This window comes from Ursus maritimus, unplaced genomic scaffold (genome assembly GCF_017311325.1).
Source record: "Ursus maritimus isolate PB19 unplaced genomic scaffold, ASM1731132v1 scaffold_6, whole genome shotgun sequence".
Classification (NCBI taxonomy): domain Eukaryota; kingdom Metazoa; phylum Chordata; class Mammalia; order Carnivora; family Ursidae; genus Ursus; species Ursus maritimus.
The window spans coordinates 26,328,166-26,353,328 of record NW_024426774.1 but is presented as its reverse complement, the minus strand read 5'-3'; the positions used below and the strand labels follow the sequence as shown (position 1 = coordinate 26,353,328).

Below are 25,163 nucleotides of genomic sequence, written 5' to 3'. Positions count from 1 at the left end.
TATTAACATTGTAGCTACAAAACTTCACTACTCATTTCTGGCCACTGGGTGTAGCTGTTGTTATACAATGTATTAGGCGAGGATAAATTAAGGGCCCTAATCTTTCAGGGTTTTTTTGGTTTGTTTTATTTTGTTTCTCCATTCTTCCTAAGAATGAGGGACATGTTTCTTAAAAGGAGGTGAATTGAAAATATATGTTTGTAAAAACAAATAGTGTTTCCTTTTCCTACTAATTTGGCCTTTTTAGAGTAAAGAACTTATGTCTTAACCATAGAATAGCAATATTCTATTTGCAATTGAGATAAGCATGTTCTTTTGGTACCTAAAAACCATTTTGAAAGCCTACCTTGATCCATTTTGTTAATTTTACCTGTATATTAGATTTTTTTGGCTAGCCTTTACCATTCTAAAATGTTCAAACTTGAAGACAATTTAAAATACTTTTATTTATCATTAAAAAATTTAAGGTCTGTCTTGAAAGTTGTATTAGTTTCTTTATGCTGTTAAATATGTTTAGTATGTATAGGAGTTTCCTATTAGAGATAAAATTGTGAAGGTTTCTTAAGACTGTATTCACATTTACCTAAGCATTTGCTTTAATCCATTTTGTAACCAAAGAATCCACAATATATCTAATGAATTTGTTTCATTCTTTTAACAAATATAATTGATTTATTTTTATGGTTAATAGATTGCTTTTCAAATTTGAGCATATAAACAAGCAAATTATACATTCTCCATGATGGCTTTAAAATTTGCATTTTCATTTTCTGCTTCAAAGTAGAATTCCCCCCCCCCATTATAAACCCAAAAAAGAATTGTCTTTTAGTTTCTCCTCTTTTGACACAAATTTTCTCAGATAGGATTTCAAACCACCAGTTAGTTTGTTATTATATCAAAATAAAGTTCTTAGATTTTGTGTGGAATGTGTCTTTTGATTTTACACGCATCTTTAACTTTAACATGTAGTAAGTAAGAACTTACTGGAATGTGGGAATGTCTTGGAGAAACAGAACAAAATTTTTAGGAGGGCATTTTTTTATTTTTTAAGATTTTATTTATTTGACAGAGATAGAGACAGCCAGCAAGAGAGGGAAAACAAGCAGGGGGAGTGGGAGAGGAAGAAGCAGTCTCATAGCGGAGGAGCCTGATGTGGGGCTCCATCCCATAACGCCGGGATCATGCCCTCAGCCGAAGGCAGACGCTTAACCGCTGTGCCACCCAGGCACCCCTAGGAGGGCATTTTTGATACATGAAATTTTAAAATGCAGAAAGACAGTACCTTTTGTTAGTGCTTTGCTTTCCTAAACCAGGAACTAAAACATGTTGTCAACTTCTCTATGAAAATTATCAAAGATATGCCACTATCATTTTCATTTCTTGCTCTAGATCCAAACTGAGCTAGTGTCCAACTATGCTGGACATAGAAGAGTTAAATTCTTGATAAGGGAAAGCATTTGAGATCATGTCCATGTATACTTACCTGTTTCCCACCGCCCAAATCACTTATATTCTTACACTTAGGTATTTTAGGTAGTGCCCATCCTACCTTTTTGGTAGGTAAAATATTAAATATAAAGTATTATTTACCTGTATTATATCCTTTTGAAAATAGGTTTTGAATGTATGCATATCATTTAACTATCTCTTAAGTACTTTGGGTGGTATTTGATTCATTTTATTTTTATAGGGCCACTGGGTTTACTTAAAAAATACATCACAGGGGACACCTGGGTGGCTCAGTCGGTTAAATGTCTGTGTTCAGCTCAGGTCATGATCCCAGGGTCCTGGGATGGAGTCCCATGTCAGGCTCCCTGCTCAGTGGGGAGCCTGCTTCTCCCTCTCCTCCCCACCTGTGTGCTCTCCTCTCAGAGTCTCTCTCTCAAATAAACAAAATCTTTTTAAAAAAAAAAAAAAAGTACATCACAGGGTTACCTAATGTTACATATAAAATGTCTTTTCCCCCCCATTCTTGTTTCTCTCATCCTAATTAACATAATTATAATATTAGAAATGCTCTTTTTTTCAGTACTCCATTTCCACATTTGGCTACATTAATGTATTCCCACAGTTCAAACCGCTCATGGAAGCAGGTATGCATGTCAGTGTTTGAACTCATTTATCTCGGGTACTTTCAGTCACCTATAAAAATATGTTGGTAAAGATGTTGCATAAACACAACTGTAGGCATGAGAACTTCCCCAGTACATCATTTACTTCCCACTAGATGTAAATGAAGAAGCCTGGGGTGGAACTAGAATAAAATGTTTTTTTAACATGTTCCCCAGGAATTTGAAGGAAAACCTTAAAAAAAATGACAAAGGTAAGTTAGAAAGTCTTGCCTTGGAAAATGGCCAGTGGCAGACCCGGAAACAGATAATTATAGCATAAAATTAAAAATGAAAGTTATGCCAGGGACCTAGGATAGCAATGTTCAGTATTGCTCATATGAGATGGAAATTGGCAGAAGTTGGAAAGGTGGTAGAGGCCAGTTAATAGAGGGCTCTACACATCTTCCTGAGTAACTTGGATCTGGTTTACATACTTCAGTATACCAGGGTGTGCAACGTGGTCAGATTCGTGTTCTATATAAATCACTGGCTAGAGGAGAAAATACATTTAAGAAGGGGCAAGGACTGGAATCAGAAGCATAGATCTTAAACTAATGTATATGATAATAGGGATGGGAGATGATTTCAATCTGAAACTTTGGAAAATGTCTGGGGACAGATTTGGGAATGATCAGCATCCAGTGATTTTTGCATTGGAATATTCAGTTAGAATAATGATTCTGTATTAAATCACTCAAGAGGGGGAAAGAGCATTAGACCAGGGATAGGATCTTGAGGAATCATTTTAAGGGGTGATGGAGCAGGGTCACAGAAACAAGAGGAAAACAAGAGCAGCATGGGAATCTAGGTTTAGCAGTAAGGGCGGTCGTCTGTTATACTTCGTCAAGAGCATTGTGTTACCCCAGTTCCACACATAGAATGAAGCCCAGGATGGTTGTGTAGACTGCACACATCCACGTAGCTAGTAACAGGGAGCTGAAATCAAGCCTAGGCCATCCGGCTCTAGAGCTCAGTAATCAACAATTCCAGGTGCTATAGGGATTCAGCAAAATATCCATTACATCTTGTGACCTTTTCAATAAAACTTTCAGAATAAATAAATAAAGCCAACTTACTGGAGTTTAAGGAAGGAAAGACATGAAAGTAAGTTTAGACTTTCTAGAAGCTTCAGTGGAGGAGAAGGACACAGTAAAATAATAATGTAAAACTTAATGGGGTGAAGTGTATTCTGAGAGGTTACAAAAAGCCAAGGAAATCTTCAAGAAAATCTAAGTGAATTTAAGAACCCAAGAGGGTCAACTGCAGAATTCTCTAGGAATTCAAAGCAACCCTATCTTATTGACTGTAGTTAATGCTACATTTTTATGAGGCATTTACAAGACGGTTGAGATAAATCAGGTTTTCTTGGGAAAAGGTGTGAAAAGTACAAACAATTCCTCAGGACAGATGGGTTTACTCCCAGTTCTACATCATTTCCAGCACTTACCACAGCCTTAGCCAGCACTGGCTCTAATGTCTTCTAAGGCGTACCTGCTTCAGAATCCTCCCTCTCAATGGACACCAGTTATGGGGTATAGAAGACCAATCACAAGTCAACCTCATTAATGTGAAACTATAGATAAATTTGTTTCATTCTAACTAATCTTCAATTATCAGGAATTAGTGAAAAAAATTCTAATGAAACAAGTAGAAAATAATCCCAAACTAAAGGGATGAGAGAAGGGCTATTTAGTAATTTACAATGATGATGAGATATAATAGTTTTAAATCTGGCAGTGCTGCTAACAGTCACCTTCTTACCCTGTTATTTAAGTGCCTACCATGGAAAAACAAAAGTAGTAGAAAGCATGTTTCCCCCAGAGGCACTTATCTGTAACAAACTAGGGCAATGAAATGTGTACCCATATTAAAATTAAAAAGCAATGTGTGGATCCATGAATACTTGCCTAACAATTCATTTAGAGCACCAGGAGACAGGTGATCTGGATTCAGAACTCTAGCGCACACGCCATTATCTCCCAGTCTGTACGATGAAGACAGTAATTCCCACCTTTATAGAGTAGCTGTGCAGATCGACAATCTGTATAAAATGCCCTCCATGGTATATGGTACATAATATGCACTCCGTGTTTAGCTACTAGCAATACAGAGGTATTTACTACTCAGGAACACCTTAAACAGAACCATAGGGAGAATCTCTCTCTTCCCTTCCTGGTTCAAGTTTGGAATAAAGTTTGCAAAGAAGTTCATAGCATTCAGCTCTCCTTATTACAACTTCAAAACAGCCTAAAATACCTTGATATCCCACATACATACAGAACCTAGATGGACAATCTTCTATGTATCCTTTTGCTTCTTGATTCTAGTTTTTGTCTAATAAGAGAATCTTTTCTAGTGTGTTTGGGGTGTGTGTGGAACAGACAAGCTTTGCAACATCATCATCAAGGACAGCAAAGGAATGAGGTGAAGATTAGGAGACTCATTCCTTTTAGATCTCTGTCAAATATTCCCTCTAGTTGGGCACTTTTTAAAAAAATCAAAAACAAGGTAAAAGAAGAAGATAGATGATGCCTCTGCTATGGCATAGGGTTTTCCTAAATGAAATTAGCAAGAATATGCAGTCATTACAAGGGATATGCTGCTTGAATGGATTGTTCTAAGCCAGGAAATTCCCAATCCTCATCTTCCACAAATACTTTCCCAAAACTAGCTGAGAAAATCACTTTTTCCACTTTGCCAAAAAACAGACTAGCAAACAAACAAAAAGTCCACAATACATCTCTGACATCTTCCTCTTGTGAATTGCACAAGGTGTAAAACCCTCTGAATACTAAACAGAGACCGTAAAAAATATTGGTTCAAGGAAGCCTCTTTTAACATCTATTTAAACCATTCTAGCCCTTTAAATCCCTTCATACTTCTTTCCCTTAAGGATCAAACTGGCCTGTCTAGGGATATTCTGAAGTCAGAGCAACCAAAAGAGTATTGGTTAGTTATATGGATTCTTTTAAATATAACTGGACTATTTTATAAAAACCAAATCTATTAAGATAAATTGGATAAAACTTGCAGAAAAAAATGTTAAATGATTTCTTTCAGATTCAGGGGTCCTTATCCAATCAGATAATTAGAACCTATTTTATCAAATCATGTCATGAGATCTTTTTTTTTTTTTTTTAAAGATTTTATTTATTCATTCAACAGAGATAGAGACAGCCAGTGAGAGAGGGAACACAAGCAGGGGGAGTGGGAGAGGAAGAAGCAGGCTCATAGCGGAAGAGCCTGATGTGGGGCTCGATCCCAGACTGCCGGGATCACGCCCTGAGCCGAAGGCAGACACTTAACTGCTGTGCCACCCAGGCTCCCCCATGTCATGAGATCTTTATTCCTATCACAATGTTCATTTCATTTCACAGCAAACAATAAACATTTAAATTTATGATAAAACATTTTGTATATAAACTTAAAAACGTACAGGACCACTAATTGGTAAATGTCTTCATGTATGTATTAGGACCACTTCATTGATAATGTGCTGTCCCACATCAGAAATAGCTCTCTGTATATTGTACACCAGACAAGCCTCTTCTTGAGAATATAATCTCTACTATTATTGGAGTGTATAGAACACTCCTTCTGAAGTTGTTTTAGCTATAGAAAAAGTAAGAGTGATGGTGTGTGATACTGCAAAGAATGCTAAATTTGGAATTTTTAAAAAACTGTTTATTAATTTTGAATAGCTAATAAATTCAAAATGTAGAAAGAAGTTATTCAGTGAAGTCTCCTCAATTTTGTCCCTCTGCCATACAGTCCTCCCCTACCTCTCCTCCCCCTGACAGACATCTAATTTGTTAGGGGTGTGTATGTGTCCTCTTTCAGAGATATTTTAAACATATAAAGAGAATATATTTGTTTTTTCCCTCCACTTGTACACAAATGATGGTATGCAATATGTTACCCTCCTCAGTTTTTAATTCTCTTGTGACCAAGTGTATCTTGAGAGCTCACAAGCAAGAGCCTGATCTGGACACGTATGGCTGGGGTTTGAAGCCTGGTTTCACTACTTACGATGTGTCCTTGGGCCTGGTAAGTTTTCTGTGCCTCAAGTTTCTCACTGATAAGAATTCAGGTTCCTGCAGAGATTCAATGAACGGCCGTATTCAGAAACTACTTAGAACGATGCCTGGCATAGAGTAAATGCCATATTAGCTGCTGCTACGACTGCTATTGTTACTATCATTATCATCTTTAGGTTACATTCCCAGACACAGAATTACTAGGTCAAAAAGAAAATACGCATCAAATATTGACAGATGTTGCCAAAACGGTCTTCATCAAGGTTCCACAAATTTACATTCCCAACAGTGATGTGTGAATTGAATGTCTACTTCCCCACATGCATGCCAAGAAAGTATTTAAATTTTCTGAGTCTGATGAGTGAAACTGTTACTACCGTGTAGTTTTAAGTTATATTTCTTTTTAGTGAGGAGGGTAACATATTGTATGCTCTGGGTTTCTTTTGGCGTAAATTATCTGTTCAGTTCCTTTGCCCATTTTGTTTGAAATCCAGAACTTGAATTCGTCTTAATGTATTTGTAGCTCTGTGTACTGTGTCATACTTAGAAAGGCTTTCCCTATCTAAGATAATAATTTAAAATATTTATCCCATAGTTTATAATATGGTTTGATTCTTTTCCATTTAAATCTTTCATTCATTTGGAAATCATCATGGTGTAAGTTTTGAGCTATAAATATAAATGTATTTTAAGCTTGCTACCCAGTTGTCCCAAATTATTTTACTGAATATTTATTTTCTGAAATGATATGGGATGCCTACTTTATCATATACTCAATTACCATATTGCTTCTTCTATTTCTGGACATGCTATTCGTTATCTATCAATTCATACCCTTGTAATATTCTTTCACTTTATGTTTCAGTATCTGATGGAGCTAATTAGTACTCACCCGTTAGTCTTCTTCAGATATCGCCTAAGCTATTCATGTTTGTTATTTCCTCCCATGAACTTCAAAATCAATTTGCTAATGGAAAAAAATTTTTTTCCTCTTAGAGTTTTTTTACAGATTACAGTAAGAAATTCAAAGGTTCTCTTGAAGAAAACTGATACTTTCATGATGTTTTCTTCTAATCCAAAAATTTAGTGCCTTTCTAATCATTTCAATCTGCTTTTATGTCTCTTTGAAGCATTTTTTTTTGTTTTTTTAAAGATTTTATTTATTTATTTGACAGAGTTTTTTACATTGTGTAAAATAGGGAACACAAGCAGGGAGAGTAGGAGAGGAAGAAGCAGGCTTATAGTGGAGGAGCCTGATGTGGGGCCCGATCCCATAATGCCGGGATCACACCCTGAGCCGAAGGCAGACGCTTAACCGCTGTGCCACCCAGGCGCCCCTCTTTGAAGCATTTTAAAGTTGAATTTGTTTCTTTTTAAATTATTATTAAAGATTTTACTTATTCATTTAGAGAGACATTGCGTACACAAACAGGTAGGGGCAGAGGGAGAAGGAATACGAGAATCTCAAGATCTCAAGCAGACTGCGCACTGAATGCAGAGCCTGACATAGGGCTCAATCCCAGGACCCTGAGATCCTGACCTGAGCCATAATCAACAGTCAGATGCTTAACCAACTGAGCCACCCAAATGCCCCTGCTTGTTTCTTATTAAGTTCATTCCTTGATATCTCAACTTCTTTCTGTCACTCATAGATGAGGTCTTTTGTTATATCTTCATATAGCTATCTGTATTTATGAAAACTTTTTTTGTCTTTGATATCCAACTACTTTATTGATTTTTCTCTTTGTTGTAGTAAGTTTTCAGTTGATTCTCTTGGCTCTCTCTTTTTTTTTTTTTTTAGATTTTATTTATGTACTTTCCAGAAAGAGCCTGTGCACAAGCAGGGAGAGCGGCAGACAGAGGGAGAAGTAGACACCCTGCTGAGCAAGGAGCCTGTTGTGGTACTCAATTCCAGGACCCTGGGTTCATGAACTGAGCCAAAGGCAGATGCTTAACAGCTGAGCCACCCAGGCATCCTTGTTCTCTTGGGTTTCTGAAAACAGAGTCATATCATAATAATTATTTTACCTACTATTGATATCCCTGGGGTGCCTGGGTGGCTCAGTGGGTTAAGCAGCTGCTTTCAGCTCAGGTCACGATCCCAGGGTCCTGGGATCGAGCCCCATGTCCAGCTCCCTGCTCAGTGAGGAGCCTGCTTCTCCCTAGCCCTCTGCCCTTCCACCTGCTTGTGTTTCGCTGTCAATAAATAAAACCTTTAAAAAGTAAAAAAACAAGTTTACAAAAGAATAATTTAAAAATATTGACACCCCATCTTCTTTTTATCTATTTGTATTAATACCTCTCAAAGCAATGTTAGATAATAGTGAGGATAGGCCTTCTTCTTATCTCAGATAAGACCTGAATATAAATGCTTGCAGTGTTTCCTCACTAGGAATCATGCTGGTTTTGGGGTTGAGGTAGATAAATTTTAATCACATTCAGAAATTTGCATCTATTTTTATTTTTAATACTATTTACATCAAAATGTGTTGAATTTTTCAAATGTTTATTTAGCATTAAGATGATCATATATTTTCACTCTTTTGGTTTATTGACATAATCACATATTCATAGATAAATGAATATTGAACCATTCTTAAAACTCTACCTTCATATGAGATTATTCTAGCTTTCTTACTTGGGGCAATTCTTACTGAGTTTGGTGCCAGCACTATGTTGCTTAATAGAAAAGATTTTAGAAATTTTTTTCTTCCTTCTACAATAATGTAAGTTACACTGAAACTATACTTTGAAAGTCTGATAATATTTTCTAATAGAACCATCTGATAACTTTGAACAATCACTCTTCAACAATGCCACTTTTTTATTAAGTCAGTTTTTGCAGATTGTTTTCCTAGAAAATTATCAATTTTTAACTAGGTTTTTTTTTGGTCTAGATTTGAGTGAAGTAGCCACTTGCTTTACTTCTTTCTTGTCTATTAATGTACTCGTGTATTTAAGACTTTAACTTTCCCTCTGTGTACTGCCCCTGCTGAATCCTGTAGGCAGTTTGTACAATGTTTTCATGATCAGGTGTTACACCTTCTTCAATTTCAATTTCCTCTCTGAGTCAGGAATTGTTTGAATGATATAAAGAGGTGGGCTTTGTTTACTTTTGTTTTAATTTCTGGACTTCAGGGATGTTATTTTTTTGGTTTTGCCATCAAATTCTAATTTTATAGTATTATGATACAGTTTTATCTGTATTATTTCCAAAATTTTGAAATTTACTGGTATTTTCCTTGTGACCTAACATACAGTCAATTTTTGTGAATGTTTCGTTGAAGATAGAGCAGGAAATGTATCTGTGTTTTCCAACTGCAACCTCAGTATGTTAATGCATCAATTTTTGACATCATGATTTAGAATACAGACTCTGAAGCCAAACTAACAGGATCCAAATCCCAGATTCACTATTGGGATGTTATGCCAATTACTTAATTTCTCCATGCCTCAGTTTCCTCATCTGTGAAAAGGCTGCAATGGGAACATCGACCTCTTAGGACTGCTGTGAGGATTAAATGGGCTAATACGTACAAAGCATTTATTTCATTGTCTGGAATGAAATAAACACCATATGTGTATTAGCTGTTATAATTATTTAGATTCACCTTGTTAATTATCTGGTTCGTCTAGAGCAGCACTGTCCAAATGAAGTCTAACGCAAATCATGTATGCTATTTTTTATTTTTATTTTTTTAAGGTCTTATTTTTAAGTAATCTCTACACCCAATGTGGGGTTCAAACTTACAACCCCAAGATCAAGAGTCAAGTGCTCTACTGACTGAACCAGCCAAGTGCCCCCTGTGTGCAAAATGTAGCCATGTTAAAAACGTGAAAAAGGTATAATTATTTTTAATAATATATTTTATTTAACCCATTATATCAAAAATCTTACCTCTGCAACATGTAATCAATATTCAAAATTTCTTAAGTAACATATTTTACCTTCTTTTTGGTGTACTGTCTTTGAACATTTTAATTTGGACTAGCCACGTTTCAAGTGCTTGACGGCCACGCTGGGTAGTGCCTGGCATTTTGGATGGCACAGGTCAGAACTTATTTTTTGTGTACTTGGTACTTGGTATAGCATGGACTGAGAAGGTGAAACAAATCTTATACCATGAATGTATTTCTGTGTTTTTCTTGTTAAATGTCCTATACTTTTCGTTCTGTAAGTGTTGATGCTCTGTAATTTGGTGAAAAAATATTTGTAATTATTGTATTTTCATTGTGGGCTATATTCTTTAGTCTTACAATAGGCCTGCCTTTGTCTCATTTTGTGCCTTTTGCCTTGAATTTAATTTTGTGTGATACTCTATTTATGAGTAATATTTTATCTTTGTTTTTCATTTACCTGATACACCTTTGCCTGTTTTTTTAACTTTTCAAGCATCTGTATCACTGATGACAAGGGTCTCATACATAGCTTAGAACTAGGTTTTCTGTACCAGTCTGAGAATTTTTTTACTAGTTGAGTTTAGCCTGTTTACATTTATATGACAGGTATATTTGAAATCAGTTCTGTCTTATTATTTCAGGATTTGTTTTCCATTTTTATGACTTTTAAAAGTTATAAGGTCTCTTTGCTTTGGTTTTTGTATTCTGGTATTTAGAAAGATTAAGAATTTTGTTCCAATATTTACCTTTATAACTATGCAGAACTGCCTCCACCTTCTATTTCTCTAGAATTACTAAGAAAAGTCATTGGAAACCTGGAAATAACTCCAAAGATGGCTTCACGGCTTTTGGGTCTCATTCTAACGTAGTGTCTAACAAGCATAACTAAGGGTCATCGGGCTTTCTCGAGCAGTGATTCTCAAAGCAGTATCCAACCAGCAGCATCCGTACCTACATTACCTCAGCGCTTGTTAGAAATGCAAGTTCTCAGGCCCTACTCCAGACCAGCAAAATCAGAAACTCTGTGGATGGGGCCCAACCGAGTGTTTGAGCAACACCTGAGGATAATTCTGATGCATGGGCTGTGTTTCTCAGACAAGAGCAATTTTGCCCCATAGAGAACATTTAGAAATGTCTGGAGACATTTTTGGTTGTCACAGCTTGAGGGAGAAGAGGATGTGCTCCTGGCATCTAGTGGTGTACCCTGCAATGTGCAGGAGAGCCCCCAACCCTTCCCCCCGAAAATCATCTGCAAACAAATGTCAAACAGAGTTTGAGAAACTCTCTTCTAGGGGAATATAACTTTGCTATACTATTTATTATGGATTAGGACCCAGACGCTAACTTGAAGAAAACTTGGTAAGATGCAAACGATTTTTATCTAGTAGAGATTCAACTTATTTCTGTGCAGTAGAGAAGATAATCTAAATCTTAGGGTTGAATTGCCTAGCAGGATATTGCGTTAGCTCTCTCTTATTGTGTGACACAATACCCTAAAACTTAGTAGCTTAAAACAACACTAAGCATTTATTATTATCGTGGTTTCTGTGAATCAGGAATTCATTAAGTGGCTTTGATATGTGGAGAAACAATTTTCACATGCTCTGTAACAATGTGGCTTGTTTGTTTTCGGGTGAGAGGTCTTCTGACAGCTGTTTAAGTATCCTCCCCCCCCCCCACGTCCCCCAGGGTTTTTGTTTTGTCTTAACTGTTTTTAATTTTGAGCTTTTATCCAAATTTGTGGGAAGTTCATTTAGGGAAGGAGCCAGGATAATGTCCTGGGCAGGTGAAATTTGTCATGATCCTGGGTTTTGTACGTAAGTTCAATTAGCAAAGGCTAATAGGCAGAGATTGGCAATTGTGGATTTTTTTTTTTCCCCACCACAAGATTGTAGCATTCTGCTATGGTAGAGACAGATGGTTTTCTTGCAAATACTCTCTGGGTGCTCTGCCTCTGCTTCTCAGAACTAAACGGGGTCCAGAAAACTCCTGCCACTGGCTGGTCCATGCATTCCTTCTGATGTGAACAAAGGACTTCAGAATGGGCCTCTTTGTGTTGAGAGGGGTACTTGTAGCTCTCTTTGTAATCTCTCTATTGCAGGGACTTCTCTCCAGGTCCTCCTGCAAGCCTGATCAATCTCTGATGCTGTGGGCTCATCTCTCCTGTTGGGCCCAGGATTTCAAAACCCTCCTAGTTGCTCTGCAAATGGAACTTGTTTCTTGTTTTTATTCCCCTTATGGTTTTTTTAAAATGATTTTCAGTAAGATTAGAAGTAATAATTTTTCCCCTACTTTCAAAAAAAAGATCTTATTTATTTATTTGACAGAAAGAGCAAGAGAGAGCACAAGCAGGGGGAGCAACAGAGAGAGAGGGAGAAGCAGGCTCCCCAACGAGCAGGGAGCCGGATGTGGAGCTCTATTCCAGGACCCTGGGATCATGACCTGAGCCGAAGGCAGACGCTTAACTGACTGAGCCACCCAGGCGCCACTTCCCTACTTTATTTTTTAACTACAAAACTTCAGAAAAGCTTAAGAAATAGTACAATGAATATCCAGACCCTTTACAGAGATTTAGCTATGGTTAACATCCTGCCACGTTCGCTTTCTCGCTCTACACAAAAACTTTTTCTCCACGGAACCATTTTAAAGTAAATACAGATACTGATACTTCATCCCTAACTAGGTTAGCCCACATCTCCTAGAAATGAAGACGTTCTCCTACATACCAAGAAGTCATTATCACACTGAAGTGAACAAACTTTCATTCCATAAGTTATTTAGCATATACAGTATTTCCCATCAGCGGGGAATAGATTCCGAGACTCCCCAGCGGATGTCTGAAACCGCGGATAGTGCAAACCTAGAGAGGGAACGTTTTTCCTCTACATACGTCCCTGTGGTAAAGTATAATGTATAAATTAGGCACAGTAAGAGATTAACAACAATTATAATAAAACACAACATAACAAAATACTGTAATGAAAGTTACGTGAATGTGATCTCTCTCAAAATATCTTAACGCGCTGTACTCACCCTTCGCCATCTTGCGATGTGATGACAAACTTCCCGCGTGTTGAGACGAGGTGAGTGACGCCCGCGTTGTGACGCCAAATGTTGCGGCGTCTGACGTCTGACGTAGCATTAGACCACTAATGACCTTTGACCTTCTGACAATGGGTCAGAAGGAGAAGCACCTGCTTCCAATGCTGTTGACTGCAGGTAATTGGAACTGTGGAAATAGGAGCTGTAGAGAAGGGGAACTGCTGTCATCCGTATTTAAATTTCCCTAATTGCTGCCCCCAAAGTCTCTGCTTTATTTATTTTTGGATCCAAAATCCCATCAAGGTTTACAACACGGTATGTGGCTGTTGTGTTTCATTTGGTTGATGCGTTTCATTTGATCCAGAACTGCTCCGTCCCTCTTTTTTTTTTTTTTAATGACATTTTATTTTCACAGTATTCAGGCCTTAGAGAATGCCCCCAAGCAATGCTTTCCTTATGCTATTTTGTATAAACTGCAAGTCATTTTGTTTCTGAATAGATATGAATTCCAACATGCTTGTTACCTTTTTAAAAAGAAAATACTTTTCTTTGAGGTCTGAGTACACTCTAGACTTCAGCAAGCAAGTTTTGGATGTAGCTTGGAGGAAGCGATTTCCTGATGAGCCTTAAATCGCAAGGGGTTTCCTATCATGACCACTTTCAGTAGGTGTAAAATATATTCTGGTTATCAAATGAGTGGTATACTTTTTATTTTAAAAGTTAATTGTTTTCCTCTTGTCTGCCTCTATTAAACTAAATTCCTTCAAGAGCCAGTCTTAAGCCTAGCTATGCGTTGACCTCAATTTCTCTAAACTCATTTACATTTTACCCTTTTGGTTTCTTAATCTTGCCTACCTATTTTCAAACAGAGAGAGAATAGCCAATGTTAGGAAACAGACCAGAATTAACCCTACACACACACATAGTGCTAGGAATAAGAAAAACGTCTTGAAATATTTTTCATTTCTACTTCTTCATTTAAATAATTCTTTTTTGATACAGAATTTATTTAAATGTTGGGTTTAGAGCCTTCAAAGTACACTGCCATGTAAACCCATAGTCTGGGATCTTGTAGACAATTTTAGAAAAGAACCCTGTTTAACTGCAAAGTCATATTGACTTACTTATAAGGTCTTTACAAAGTACGTTTACATAGACTCTTTGACCTGATCTGTACAAGAGCTCTGTGACGTAGTTTAGGAAGGGGTGAAATCTCTCATTTTCAAATGAGGAAATTGAGGCTCACACAGCTGTACATGACTTGCCCTGGGTTTCGTGACTACAAGTGGCAGAGATGATATTTAAATCCGATTGTGGATTGCATGCCAGATGCATGCTGCAATATCTCACTTGAGTGAATTTACCTCCTCAGTCAAAAATCAATGTGTTTATTTCAGGAACGCTAAGGTTCTTACCATCAACCACAGTTTGGTGCTCCCTTCTGTAGGAGTCCTGCCTTCACCGTTAAACAGCAAGCCCTTCAGACCTTTGGAGAGACTCTGTTACCATGGACATTTGGGGACGTTATTGCTGCAGGAGGCTGCCACTAACAAAGTGTTCAGTACCAATTAGGGCCACCCTCTGGTTAGGCAGATCTAAAAAATGCATCAATCCCATCTGTGCATCCTTCAAGAAGACTCAGTTGTAGCATCTAACATATTCTCTCCTGGTCCTGATAATAGTCACTGTTAAGAGTCTGGTTTTGCTTTTGCCTTTCACCTAAAAGGTGTTAATGATCATTAAACCTACAAAAGGAAGGTCTGGAGGGACCAAATGTCATAGCTCTTTTTGCTTCACCATGGGTTTGCCTAATTTACTTACCTTACCGATAATGGGAAACTGACAGATTGGAAACATCAGAGTTGTGATGTTGTGAGTAAATTGGTTGTGAGTAAATAATATAATCAATATTATAAAGCAGCTTCATTGTGGACACAGAATCCTCTACAGCAGTCATAATAGTCGTGTGTGTGTGTGTGTGTGTGTGCGTGTGTGTGTGTGTGTGTATACACATACACGCAAATATGTTTGTTTTATTTTCTTTGTTTTTTGTATTTGTTTTTTAGTTGAGGTACATTTAGTATGTTTGTCACAGGAAGGCTGACAATATAAAACTCTTCTTATATATGAAAACTCAAAAATAACCCAAACTAAGTGACGAGTGAAATAATTGCTTTGAGAGGAAAAAGAACAATCCAAGTTTCCTTCCTGAATTTTCTTAAAATTAAAAAAAAAAACACAACAAGAATGTTTCATGTACTTAAATTGCCATTTTCTGTTTTTAATTTTGTTAACATGTATTCCATTGCATTTGTGAATAGGAATAGATAGTATATATACATAGAGCCAACACATGGGGATGGCTGCTTGCTTTTTGAGGTGCTTTGCAAATGGCGAGTGAGTTCTCTTATTACATAGGTTCTTCAAAGCTCCCTCAACTAATAACTTCATTTACTTTGCAATATTTCTGCAAATCGATTTCTCAATCTGTTTGGCACGATTAAGTCAGTCCTAGCAGATCTGGAACTGTACTTTAAAGAGCCATCTCTCCCAAGGGTAGAGACCTAATGTTACTTGTCTTTGTGCATCTAGCAAAGGACCTGTCCAGAGCATGTGGTCAAGTGTTTGCTGAGTAGAACGATCCTCAATTTTATCTAATGGAAAAGGAGAAGAAAGGCATTTCTTTACTGAAGTAACTGCCTCAAATAGAAATAAATCCAGTCTTATATGGGGGTACACATTTGAACTCTCAATGAAGACCAGTGCATTTCTGTGGTTACAGTTTCTCACTGGCCATGTGGCAGTAGGTCAATCCCCTCGTCCACTGATTCAATCCAGTCTCTCTATTTGAACACCTTGAACTAAGTTCGCTCTCCTCTAATCATATAAAAAACAGACCCAAAGGGAGACATTGAAAATACTGATACTCTAAAAGCTGAAATGAAATGTTAATCAAAGGTGGTTTCTGATTATTTGATTTCTATGACTATTCTTTTAATTGTGGATGGCAATTTCTTAGGAAGAGGACAAAAGTTCTCTTTTATAACCAACACTTTTAATTTATAACAAAGTTCTTAAAACTGTTTTCAGTTTTTAAAGAATTGCTGGTTGTTTTTCATTTCACTAAGTGGTTTTCTTGTGGGTTTGTTTTTCTCCTAAATTTTATCCCTCAAAACTTTAATTGGTTTTGTAATCACTATCCACATTTCTTACTGGCAGTCTTAACAGGAGTCTTAAGAAAGATGGCTAAACCTAGTCAGATAAGACAAGTATACTTAATTTTCCCCCCATGGCAATTATAAATATCAGAAGAGTTTTCACGGCTGTGTCATAGCTTCCTTATGATGCAGAATTGATAAGACTTATGTGAATATAAATGTATGACTTGTTACACATCATAATAGCAACTGTAGGGTATGAACAATGTAAACATCTTGTGTTAGAAGAACTGCCTCACTCCAGGATCTGGAGAGATTTCCTGGTCCCGTCCAAAAAGCACACATACCAAAAAGATCTCTAAATCGACTCCTCCCCCACCAAAAGTTTACAAAAATACTGAAATAATATTCTCACAAAAAAGTAGAGTTTAGAGAATGAGTATCAAGTACATGCAGAAAAGTTTTCACTTCACTCATATATAAATGGCTCTAGGGAAAGATACAGGAGAAATCTACCAACTACATCACCCAGACTTGGTGACACCTGACTAGGGCCTGGGGAGGAGGAAATAAATAGTTCACAGGGTAAATCCTCTGTCCCACAGTCCAATCAGGGAGACCCCATGGTGTCACCAGGCAGTAAAAGTCCAAGATATCTTTTCAGATAACTTCCTGAGTTGGAGTGTTCTTCACAATTTCTCATCTTGCTCCTTCCAAATGCCAACATTATTGCCTCCAGCGTCCTCAGCCTGAAGTCAGCCATCCTGCAATACAAATCAGAATCTGTTGTATGGCTGGGTCGCATTTAACCGAGCAAGAATATCCTTAGAAAGCAGTCTATCAGTTATATTCAAGGGAACATCTCAAACGATCAGTACTTTGTACTCTCAAGATTTAGAGGGAATGAAGAGATCATGTGGTCTACACAGCTCACGAAATCTTAAATCTTACAAAGTCCGGTAAGGTTGTTTACAACAATGTTCCCTGAAAGGTGCTCCACAAGACACAGGACTATGAAATGCTTCTTATTGAGGCTGCCCTCTTAGAAATCCACATGTACATTTGTATAAGGGCACTGAGAAAATCTGTAAGGGAGAAAGATATAAAACTACATAGGTATATAGAGAGATATGTAGCGAGAGATATACATAAACACATCAAACTTTTTTTACTCCAGCATTTCCTAGCCCTTCTATGATATTTGTTAGATTTAATTTAACAGAAGCTAAGGGAAAACAAAAAAGCATGATAAAGAAAATATACATATTCTTACTGCCAAGAGAGTAATCATGACCCGCCATCTTGTCCCTGACATCCAGGAGCTCAATGATCACTGGTGAAATGATATGCATAGTCCCCAAAAATGTTCACACCCTTGTATTTTAAAATGAGTGTAAATCCTGGAACTTCACCAAAGGAAATACACAGATTACAAACATAAGTGTCTTTTCTGTCAGTTTCTCATTTTTACTCATAGGAGTCATAGACATCGTCTGATTCTAAATAATAAATCCGTAGATCATTTCTCCGAATGCTATTCATTGCCTTGCCTAGCAGAAAAGAAGTCTTAAATATGAAAACCCCTTTGTCTACATACTCAACTCTGATGTAATTTTGTCACATTTTTTCCTTTTTACTTTTTTCCCTCAACAAGGGTAAATATCTTTTCATTTGTTACTGATTTGGATGAGAAGGACACTGTATAGCACATGCATATTATATACGAACACACTGTCTTCTTTAAAGCACACATGAAATTAAATACTAGTAGTCAGCGAACCATCTGTATGATTTATGACATGAGAAAATTGAAAGGGCAGGTATAATACTTGAGTATAAATATTTAATTTTCAAAGAATAAAATTATATTTTAAAAATCCAGATCTTTATCTCTATTTCCTTATAAAGATTGATGACCAGGAACTCCTACTCATGCAAGTGACTGTCCTACATCTAACAGGCTGTGAGTTTCTCCTAAGCCAGAAGCAAGGTTTAAGTACCTTGAACAGTGCTAGGCAAACAGAAGTGAGCTCATAGCTACTTTCACTGTTTATTAAGCAAAAGCAGGTACTCCTCTGAATTCAGAGGTGGTCCATGAGGTGAGCACCATCTTGAAAGCTCTAGGTAGGCATCCTATATGACTCTACCCACAGAAGCTCTTGTTTTTCCTGAGATTTCAATTATAGCCACATTGCTCATGGAAACAGCCTCCACAGGCTAGATGGTAATGGGGTGACTAGCACAATTTCAAAGAATCTTACACCATGATTTCTCACTTTTGGGGGGGTCATAGACCCCCTTAAGTATCTGCTCAATGCTGTGGACACTTTCTCCAGAAATGAGCATATGTCCATATATAATTTCACATAAAATATAATACAGTTTCATGAACTCCTTGAGGCCCTTCTTTAGACAGGAAGTTAAGATCCCTTCTCCTAGGTTATCTTCTTCTGTCATAATATCAGGAACCTTTTCTTATTCACCTTTATATTCCCAGCTTTAACGATGCTAGGCCAGTAGAAGAAACGACGAAAGGATAGGACTGAAATATTTGCTAAGATGATCAACGAAGAAATGTTAAAAATAAAGTTGGCATTGCCAATCTATAGGGACAGAGTAAATGAGTGAGTTGCCTAGGGCTGGGATGAGGTAGGGGAGATGAGCTCTGGCTGCTAATGGGTACATTTGGGAATGATGTAAATGTTCTTTTTTTTTTTTTTTAAGATTTTATTTATTTACTTATTTTAGAGAGAGAGCACGATTGGGTGGGGGGAGGAATAGAGGGAGAGGGACAAACAGACTCCACACTGAGCATGGAGCCTGATGTGGGGCTCCATCCCACAACCCTGAGATCATGACCTGAGCTGAAATCAAGAGTCGGATGCTCAACCGACTGAGCGATCCCGGCACCCCAAGGGGATAATGTAAATGTTCTATAATTAGATTGTAGTGCTGGTTGTGTATCTCTGTGACTACTAAAAACTACTGAATTATATATATACTTTAAATGAGTATGTTTTAATAGTACATAAATTAGGCCTCAATACAGCTGTTTTCAAAAGTTGGTATTACAAAAAAGGAAAAAGAAATGGCTTAGCAGGAACTTACAATAAACTGCATGAGACTGACGATAATTTGTGGCCTCCTTATTAATTGTCTTCAATGAGGAAGGAACTAGAGGAATTTTGGTTAAAGGTCACTGGAGTTTTTCTCATCATGGGAAACCAAGGAGACTGTGTGTTTGGGTCTCCTAAAGAGTGGAATGTGGGGGACCACCCATAAGAATAAAGAGCACTGGCTGGATCCAATAGGATCTCTGCCTAACCCAATAATTCCATTTATGAGAACAACTCCACAGAGAGGCGATGGCTGTCCTCCATGGCACAGCTTGAAAGGTTAGGAATATGACACCAATTTCCCCAAATCTTTTTTCTTAATACACTATGGACTGTTGACTAATAAATGTATCTAAGTCTATCTTGAATCGATTTATATTTTCAGCTTATTCTAACAAATTCCATATGCTTGGAGGATGCGAATGTAATTTTTATGTGGACCCAGAGCCTGGCTTATAGAACTTTGAGGCTCCCACATCTCTGATTCTCACCACCCTCTTCTCCACGATATTGTCAAATCCTCTTTTTTTTTTTTTTTTTTTAAAGTGAGGGCAAGAGTTTCTAACTCTTCTTCTCTGTCTGCAAGTCTTTTGTTTCCACTGCCCATCACTCTCCCTCCCCCACCCCGAGTTTGGGCCCTTATTCTAGCTTGGAAAACTAAACTGATTGGAAAAGGGTACTGGCCCATTGGGTACACAGTCATGGATCCCTGGGACATCATTTCAGTACACAGAAATGGCAAGCCTCGCTAAGCTTTAGAACCTGTCTGGTTCCATTTTATACATGATGAAACAGGGGGAAAGAGAATAAATGATTTGCCTGGGGTCACATAACTAGCCAACAGCAAGATGAAAAGTGGTATGTCTTAATGCCCAATGATTTCACTCTCAAAACTACTAGGCTGTCTCCTGGACTCACTATAATGCTTGTCTCGACCCCTTTCAGCCTCCTTCTTATGATTTTACTTGTGGTTTGACCCAGAACTGACCTCACCGTCCTGTCTGGTCTCACCCACGTCTGCTTCATCCTGGTCAGGCTCGAACTCAGTGCCCCGGTCAACTACATCCACACCAGCCTGCACCCTGGGCTTCTCGTTTTCCCACTTGGCAAAACCTTTGTCCTTTGCTGCTTTGTCATGGAACTTGGATTTCATTTTGGGGAAGGTGTGGGACCCTGAGTCCCCCCAGCCAGCCTCTGACCATACAGGTTCTGTCTGGGTGGCCTGGCTGGTGGTAGCCCGCTGCAGCCTCACGGAGATCTTGCGAGAAGAGCCTGTAACCAGCGTGATGGCTCTGCTGTCCAGGTCTCGGTGTCCAGCAGCGACGCCAGGGAACTCGAACACCTCATCCTGTGCTGGAAGGGGGAAGACTGTTGTGATTATTTGACGTCTGATTGCTTTATAGCAAACCATCAAAGTTGGTGCAAACAACAGAAGTCCGATGGGCAAGGTCCTAGAGAGACAGACCAGAGGCGGACACAAAAAGGCTACCGGTGAGTTGCATAGAAGTGAGACCTGAAAGCAGAGAGAATCAAGTGGGGTCAAGGGTGTAGCCATAGCTCCTCACACTGAAGTAGGCCTTGGTTGATAATGATTCTGACCAGGTTCAGATCCAGACCCGAACAGAATTCCAAGTGTGGGAAGGAGAGCGGAAAGAAATCAAAGTAGAAAAGAAAGCAGAGGCTATTACCTGGGGGCAATGAGGGACTTCCAGGCAGCGACCCATGACTACTGCCCAAGGAAGGCGCCCGGGCAAATCTCCTGCAGGCCAGAACCAGAAGGTCTTTGCACTGTTTGTGACAATTGGCTCCACAGTCTGAAAAATCCCAAAGTGTCACAGACGATTAGTGGGAACCATGTGCATCTGGTGGTGACTGGGCTTCTGGGTGGCACTTAAGCTGTCAACTGTGCCCTCCCATCCCCTTTCCCGTGTTGACTCAGAGTCCAGCTCAGGCCCGCAGGGTGTGGCCAGGGGCTGGAAAAGGGCCAGTGGGACTTGCTAACCTTCCTGGTGTTCCTCTCGCTTTTGCTCAACTTCTCTACACAATTCATTGAGGTGCTGTGGAGCAAATGAGCAAGGGATAGACATAGTGGGGAGTTGCCTTTGCCCCAAACTAAAAGCAAATTCCATGGGACTGGGGTTCTCTCCCAGGCCAAGCAGATTCTCCACCAAGAGGCTCCCTGAGCCAGAATGAGGGAAAGAAACCCCAGTTTCTAGTGTCTCCTGGGACCAACAGCTGCCTCTGATCATTTACAGCAAGATGTCCCTTCATTCACTATTCGCTTGCATTTTTTTATTCTTCATTCCTCCAAATCTCTTCCAGAACAAGTGATTTTCTCTCATGCTTTCTTTCTTTGCATAGAAACAGAAAATAAGGTGGGCTTATGCCCAATATCATGCTCCCGATTTGCCTACGGCTTTGAAATGGCAGTAAACTCTGTGAAAGCTCCCACTAGAACACTTTAGTTAAGAAAGTAGACTATTAATTGCTAGTTGGGGTACAAGACTTTGGCTGCTTTGGAAAAGAGCAACACAATTATTTCCCATAGAGGTCCTACCGTTCTTTTAGAATTACTGAACAGATAGGATCATTTTAAAGAGCACCTTTCCCTCTCACTATCAAATAGGACCTTTCTAATTCTTTCCGATACTCGCTTTTCCCCCAAATGGTCTTATTTCAAATGTTCTTGTAATCACATCATGGAAAGACCAAATTATAATGAAATGTTCAGGCTATTTTAATTAAGTTTTTCATTCCACTGCCTTTAAGAGGAAATACTGTATATACACAGATGATCTAAGGACTTAATTGATTTTCATCATAAAAGTGTGTTTATATGTGTGAGTGCATGTGTGTGTGTGTGTGTGTGTGTGTGTGTGTGTCTTTTTAGAGGATAAGGGTCAGAAACCAGAATAAAACTATGGCTAGAAGGTAAGATATTGCAGTATCTTTGCTACTTGAAAGTAAAAATCCAAGTTATACTCAGACAACTAATACCAGGAACTAAAGGGAAGGTTTTTGAGATGAAAAGGAAGCTCCCATCTAGCCTCAGGGGACTCTGTTCATACAGCACAAGGGCCAAATCCTGAAAAATAGCTAGAGGAAAAAAAGGCACCATAAGGGCATAGTATTAATCTGAAGGCATTCTGCAATGAAGATGTTCCTTTTTGTAGTTACATTTTTCAAGAGCATTGTCAGATTCTTAAAACCATCAGTACAAATAGTCTGCATAAACTATCCAGCAATTTCTTAAACACCAATAATATATAATGATCATATATGCATAAGTAGCAACACAGTCTAAGTGCCTATTAATGTGCCTATGTATTGCATTTATCAAGCATATATTAATTGTTTATAAATTTCAATTAAGTGGGGAAGTATATGAACAAATTCATTGAAAGGGACACAGATAAGTTTTAAGGCTTCTCCTCTTTTTTCATCATCAGCTGTGATTTAGTGGAGAAAGGAAAAGCTACCTATGAGAGCGTAAAGAAAGGCATATGTATTACGGGAATGAGTGTGTGCTTAATCCCACGCAGGACAAAGTTTTTTTATGTGGTATTTTAGGTAGGCCTGTCCCACTCCAGAATTCCCACCCTAACTGAGTGCTGATGATTCACAAGATGTTCTAGAGATGGGGCCACATGTATGTGGGTTCAGAGGTTTGCTTGCTCTTGCAACAAACTTCAAAATTCCAATTGGGGCTCTCCAAAAACTCCAGGGTTTTTTTTCCTAGACACATTACCTCTTCAGTCACCAATGGCCCAAAGAGCCAAGTTCTCCATGATGCCAAGTGTTTTTGTGGTTTCATCAGACAAATTTAATTCCTGCCCCAAATGTCACATTTTAAATTTTACAAAATAACATTTATTTACCTTTGCATTTGTATCCTTGCTTGATTATGCCCCAGAGCTGTAACAAAAGACAAAAGAATGTCAGAGAACCTGAATTAAAATCTGGGGGAAAACACACACACACACACAAGGCCAGAGAGAAGGAAGTCCTGGGAAGCATGATGGTTGGTGGAGCACAAACAGGATGTAGCTGGTTCTGACACCCTTCCTGTCAGATAGAAGCTCACTCCAGCTGGGGTGATAACTGCTTTGCTTCCCTTTTCTTTCTGAAAGCCAGATGGGAGCGGGATGGGAAACTGACGTTGGTACATTTATTGGACTTTGGTAGAATGTGCTCTCAGCACAATTTACCGGGGAGACCGTCACTGTTTTTGGAAGCCCCCAGCTCCCTCTGCCTTCTTTTTAATCACTCCAGCTGCTCTTGGCGCCCCCTACAGGAAATTAAGCAACCTACATGATGCATATCCCGCTAAAGGGTTTGCATGGCGCTAGGTTCTTTTCAGAGTAGCGTTTGTACCTTGAAAAATACAGAAAAGGAAAAGATCTATTTGCTCATGTATTCATTCTCTGATTGCTCAGTGTTTGGCCTGTGCCAGGGCTCAGGGAGATGCAGAAAATGCTCCAATTCTGCCACCACAAAGGAAGTAGGATATAGGACGTGACAAGTGTCTCAGGAGAGATGTGAGGGCCTACAGTTGAAGGAGGGGGAGTTTGCCCAGGTGGTTCAGAGGATCATCCTGCCGGTAGTGTGTTCGGCCTCCTGACACAGCATTTTCTTCCCCATGCCTCCCACAGCATTGCACGTGTGTCCCAGGGACAAAGAAACATACAATATTGATGAATTCATTGGGCTTAGTTCAGGCTGGAAAAACTCCCATTTTTAACCTTTTAGTTGTTAGGTTAGGTGACTGATATCTATTTAGTAAAATGATTTTGAAAGAAACAGGGCCGGTGGCCTACTGGGGCTGATGGAGGTGTCATTTACATGTATGATAGGGGAACAATGCCCTGAGTGTGGTCATTGTGACCCTCCCTATAAGAAGAATAAATAGTTGCCAGTGTGAAGTGACTCGAAGCATCAAGAAGATTGATCCTTACCCTCTTTCTGACAAGGAAATTCCACCAGTGGAAAATGATTTGAGTCTTAAAAGTTATTGGGTCCTTCGGAGTACATTACTAAGAGGCAAATGTGTCCTGGGAAGGAAGAGTTATTAAGACAACTAACTGGAGGCCTCAGTTACTTCGGATGACTGGAAGAGGCACGGAGCAGTCTATACAGAAAAGGGAAGCGGCATCGGGGTAATCACAGCATGTCAGAGAGACAGGGATCTTCGAGATAATCTAGTTTGCTTTTCTCCCATAAAAGGTGAGTTGGATGATCCAGAAAATTAAATAATCTGCAAGGTCCCACATTTGGGAAACTGCAGTGATAAGAAATTGTTTCCTCACAGAGCCTTTGGTGATAGTAATAACCATAATAATGATAGCTAACATATTGAAATTTTGTTGTGTGAGAGGCACAGTTTTAAGCTTTTTATGTGTATTCACTCATTGGATGCTATGTATATATTGACTGGGCTCTCAAGAGGTGAAGTCACTTGGCAAGGTCTTGTTGCGAGTGCGTAGGGAAAGAAGAATGTGTCACATGAGGGAAAGACAGGAAACCACTGCTCCTGGGTGTTTTGTGTGTGAGCAAAAGCCACTGATCTAGGACAGGAAAGGATACGATTTAAGAAGAAGCATTCTAATAACCAGATATGGCACATTATTAGCATAGCTGCAGGAACTGCTAAAGAAGATAGAGTGAAGCCTGAGTCCTAGCAGGAGGGACACTCAGAGCACTGCTTGCTAACGGTCCTTAATAACTCGGAGACAACACAAGACAGAAAGGGGCTCTGGGTCAGGGTGCCAGCCATGCACAGGAGACAGGGACCTCATGTAG

At 38.8% G+C, this 25,163-nt stretch overlaps 1 protein-coding gene across 3 annotated transcripts in view; it reads right to left on the bottom strand.

Moving 5' to 3' along the window:
- Positions 1–15,350: 15,350 nt before the first annotated feature.
- RASGRP3 (RAS guanyl releasing protein 3) overlaps positions 15,351–25,163 on the bottom strand; it is a 73,125-nt gene continuing 63,312 nt past the window's right edge. For all 3 annotated transcript variants that reach the window (XM_008700244.2, XM_008700243.2, XM_008700241.2), the window contains exons 15-18: positions 23,243–23,279; positions 21,053–21,178; positions 20,353–20,717; positions 15,351–17,012 (exon numbers count right to left, since the gene is read on the bottom strand). In XM_008700244.2, the coding sequence (XP_008698466.1) occupies positions 17,004–17,012; positions 20,353–20,717; positions 21,053–21,178; positions 23,243–23,279 (537 nt within the window). In that variant the 3' untranslated portion in view covers positions 15,351–17,003. The remainder of the gene's footprint in view (positions 17,013–20,352; positions 20,718–21,052; positions 21,179–23,242; positions 23,280–25,163) is intronic.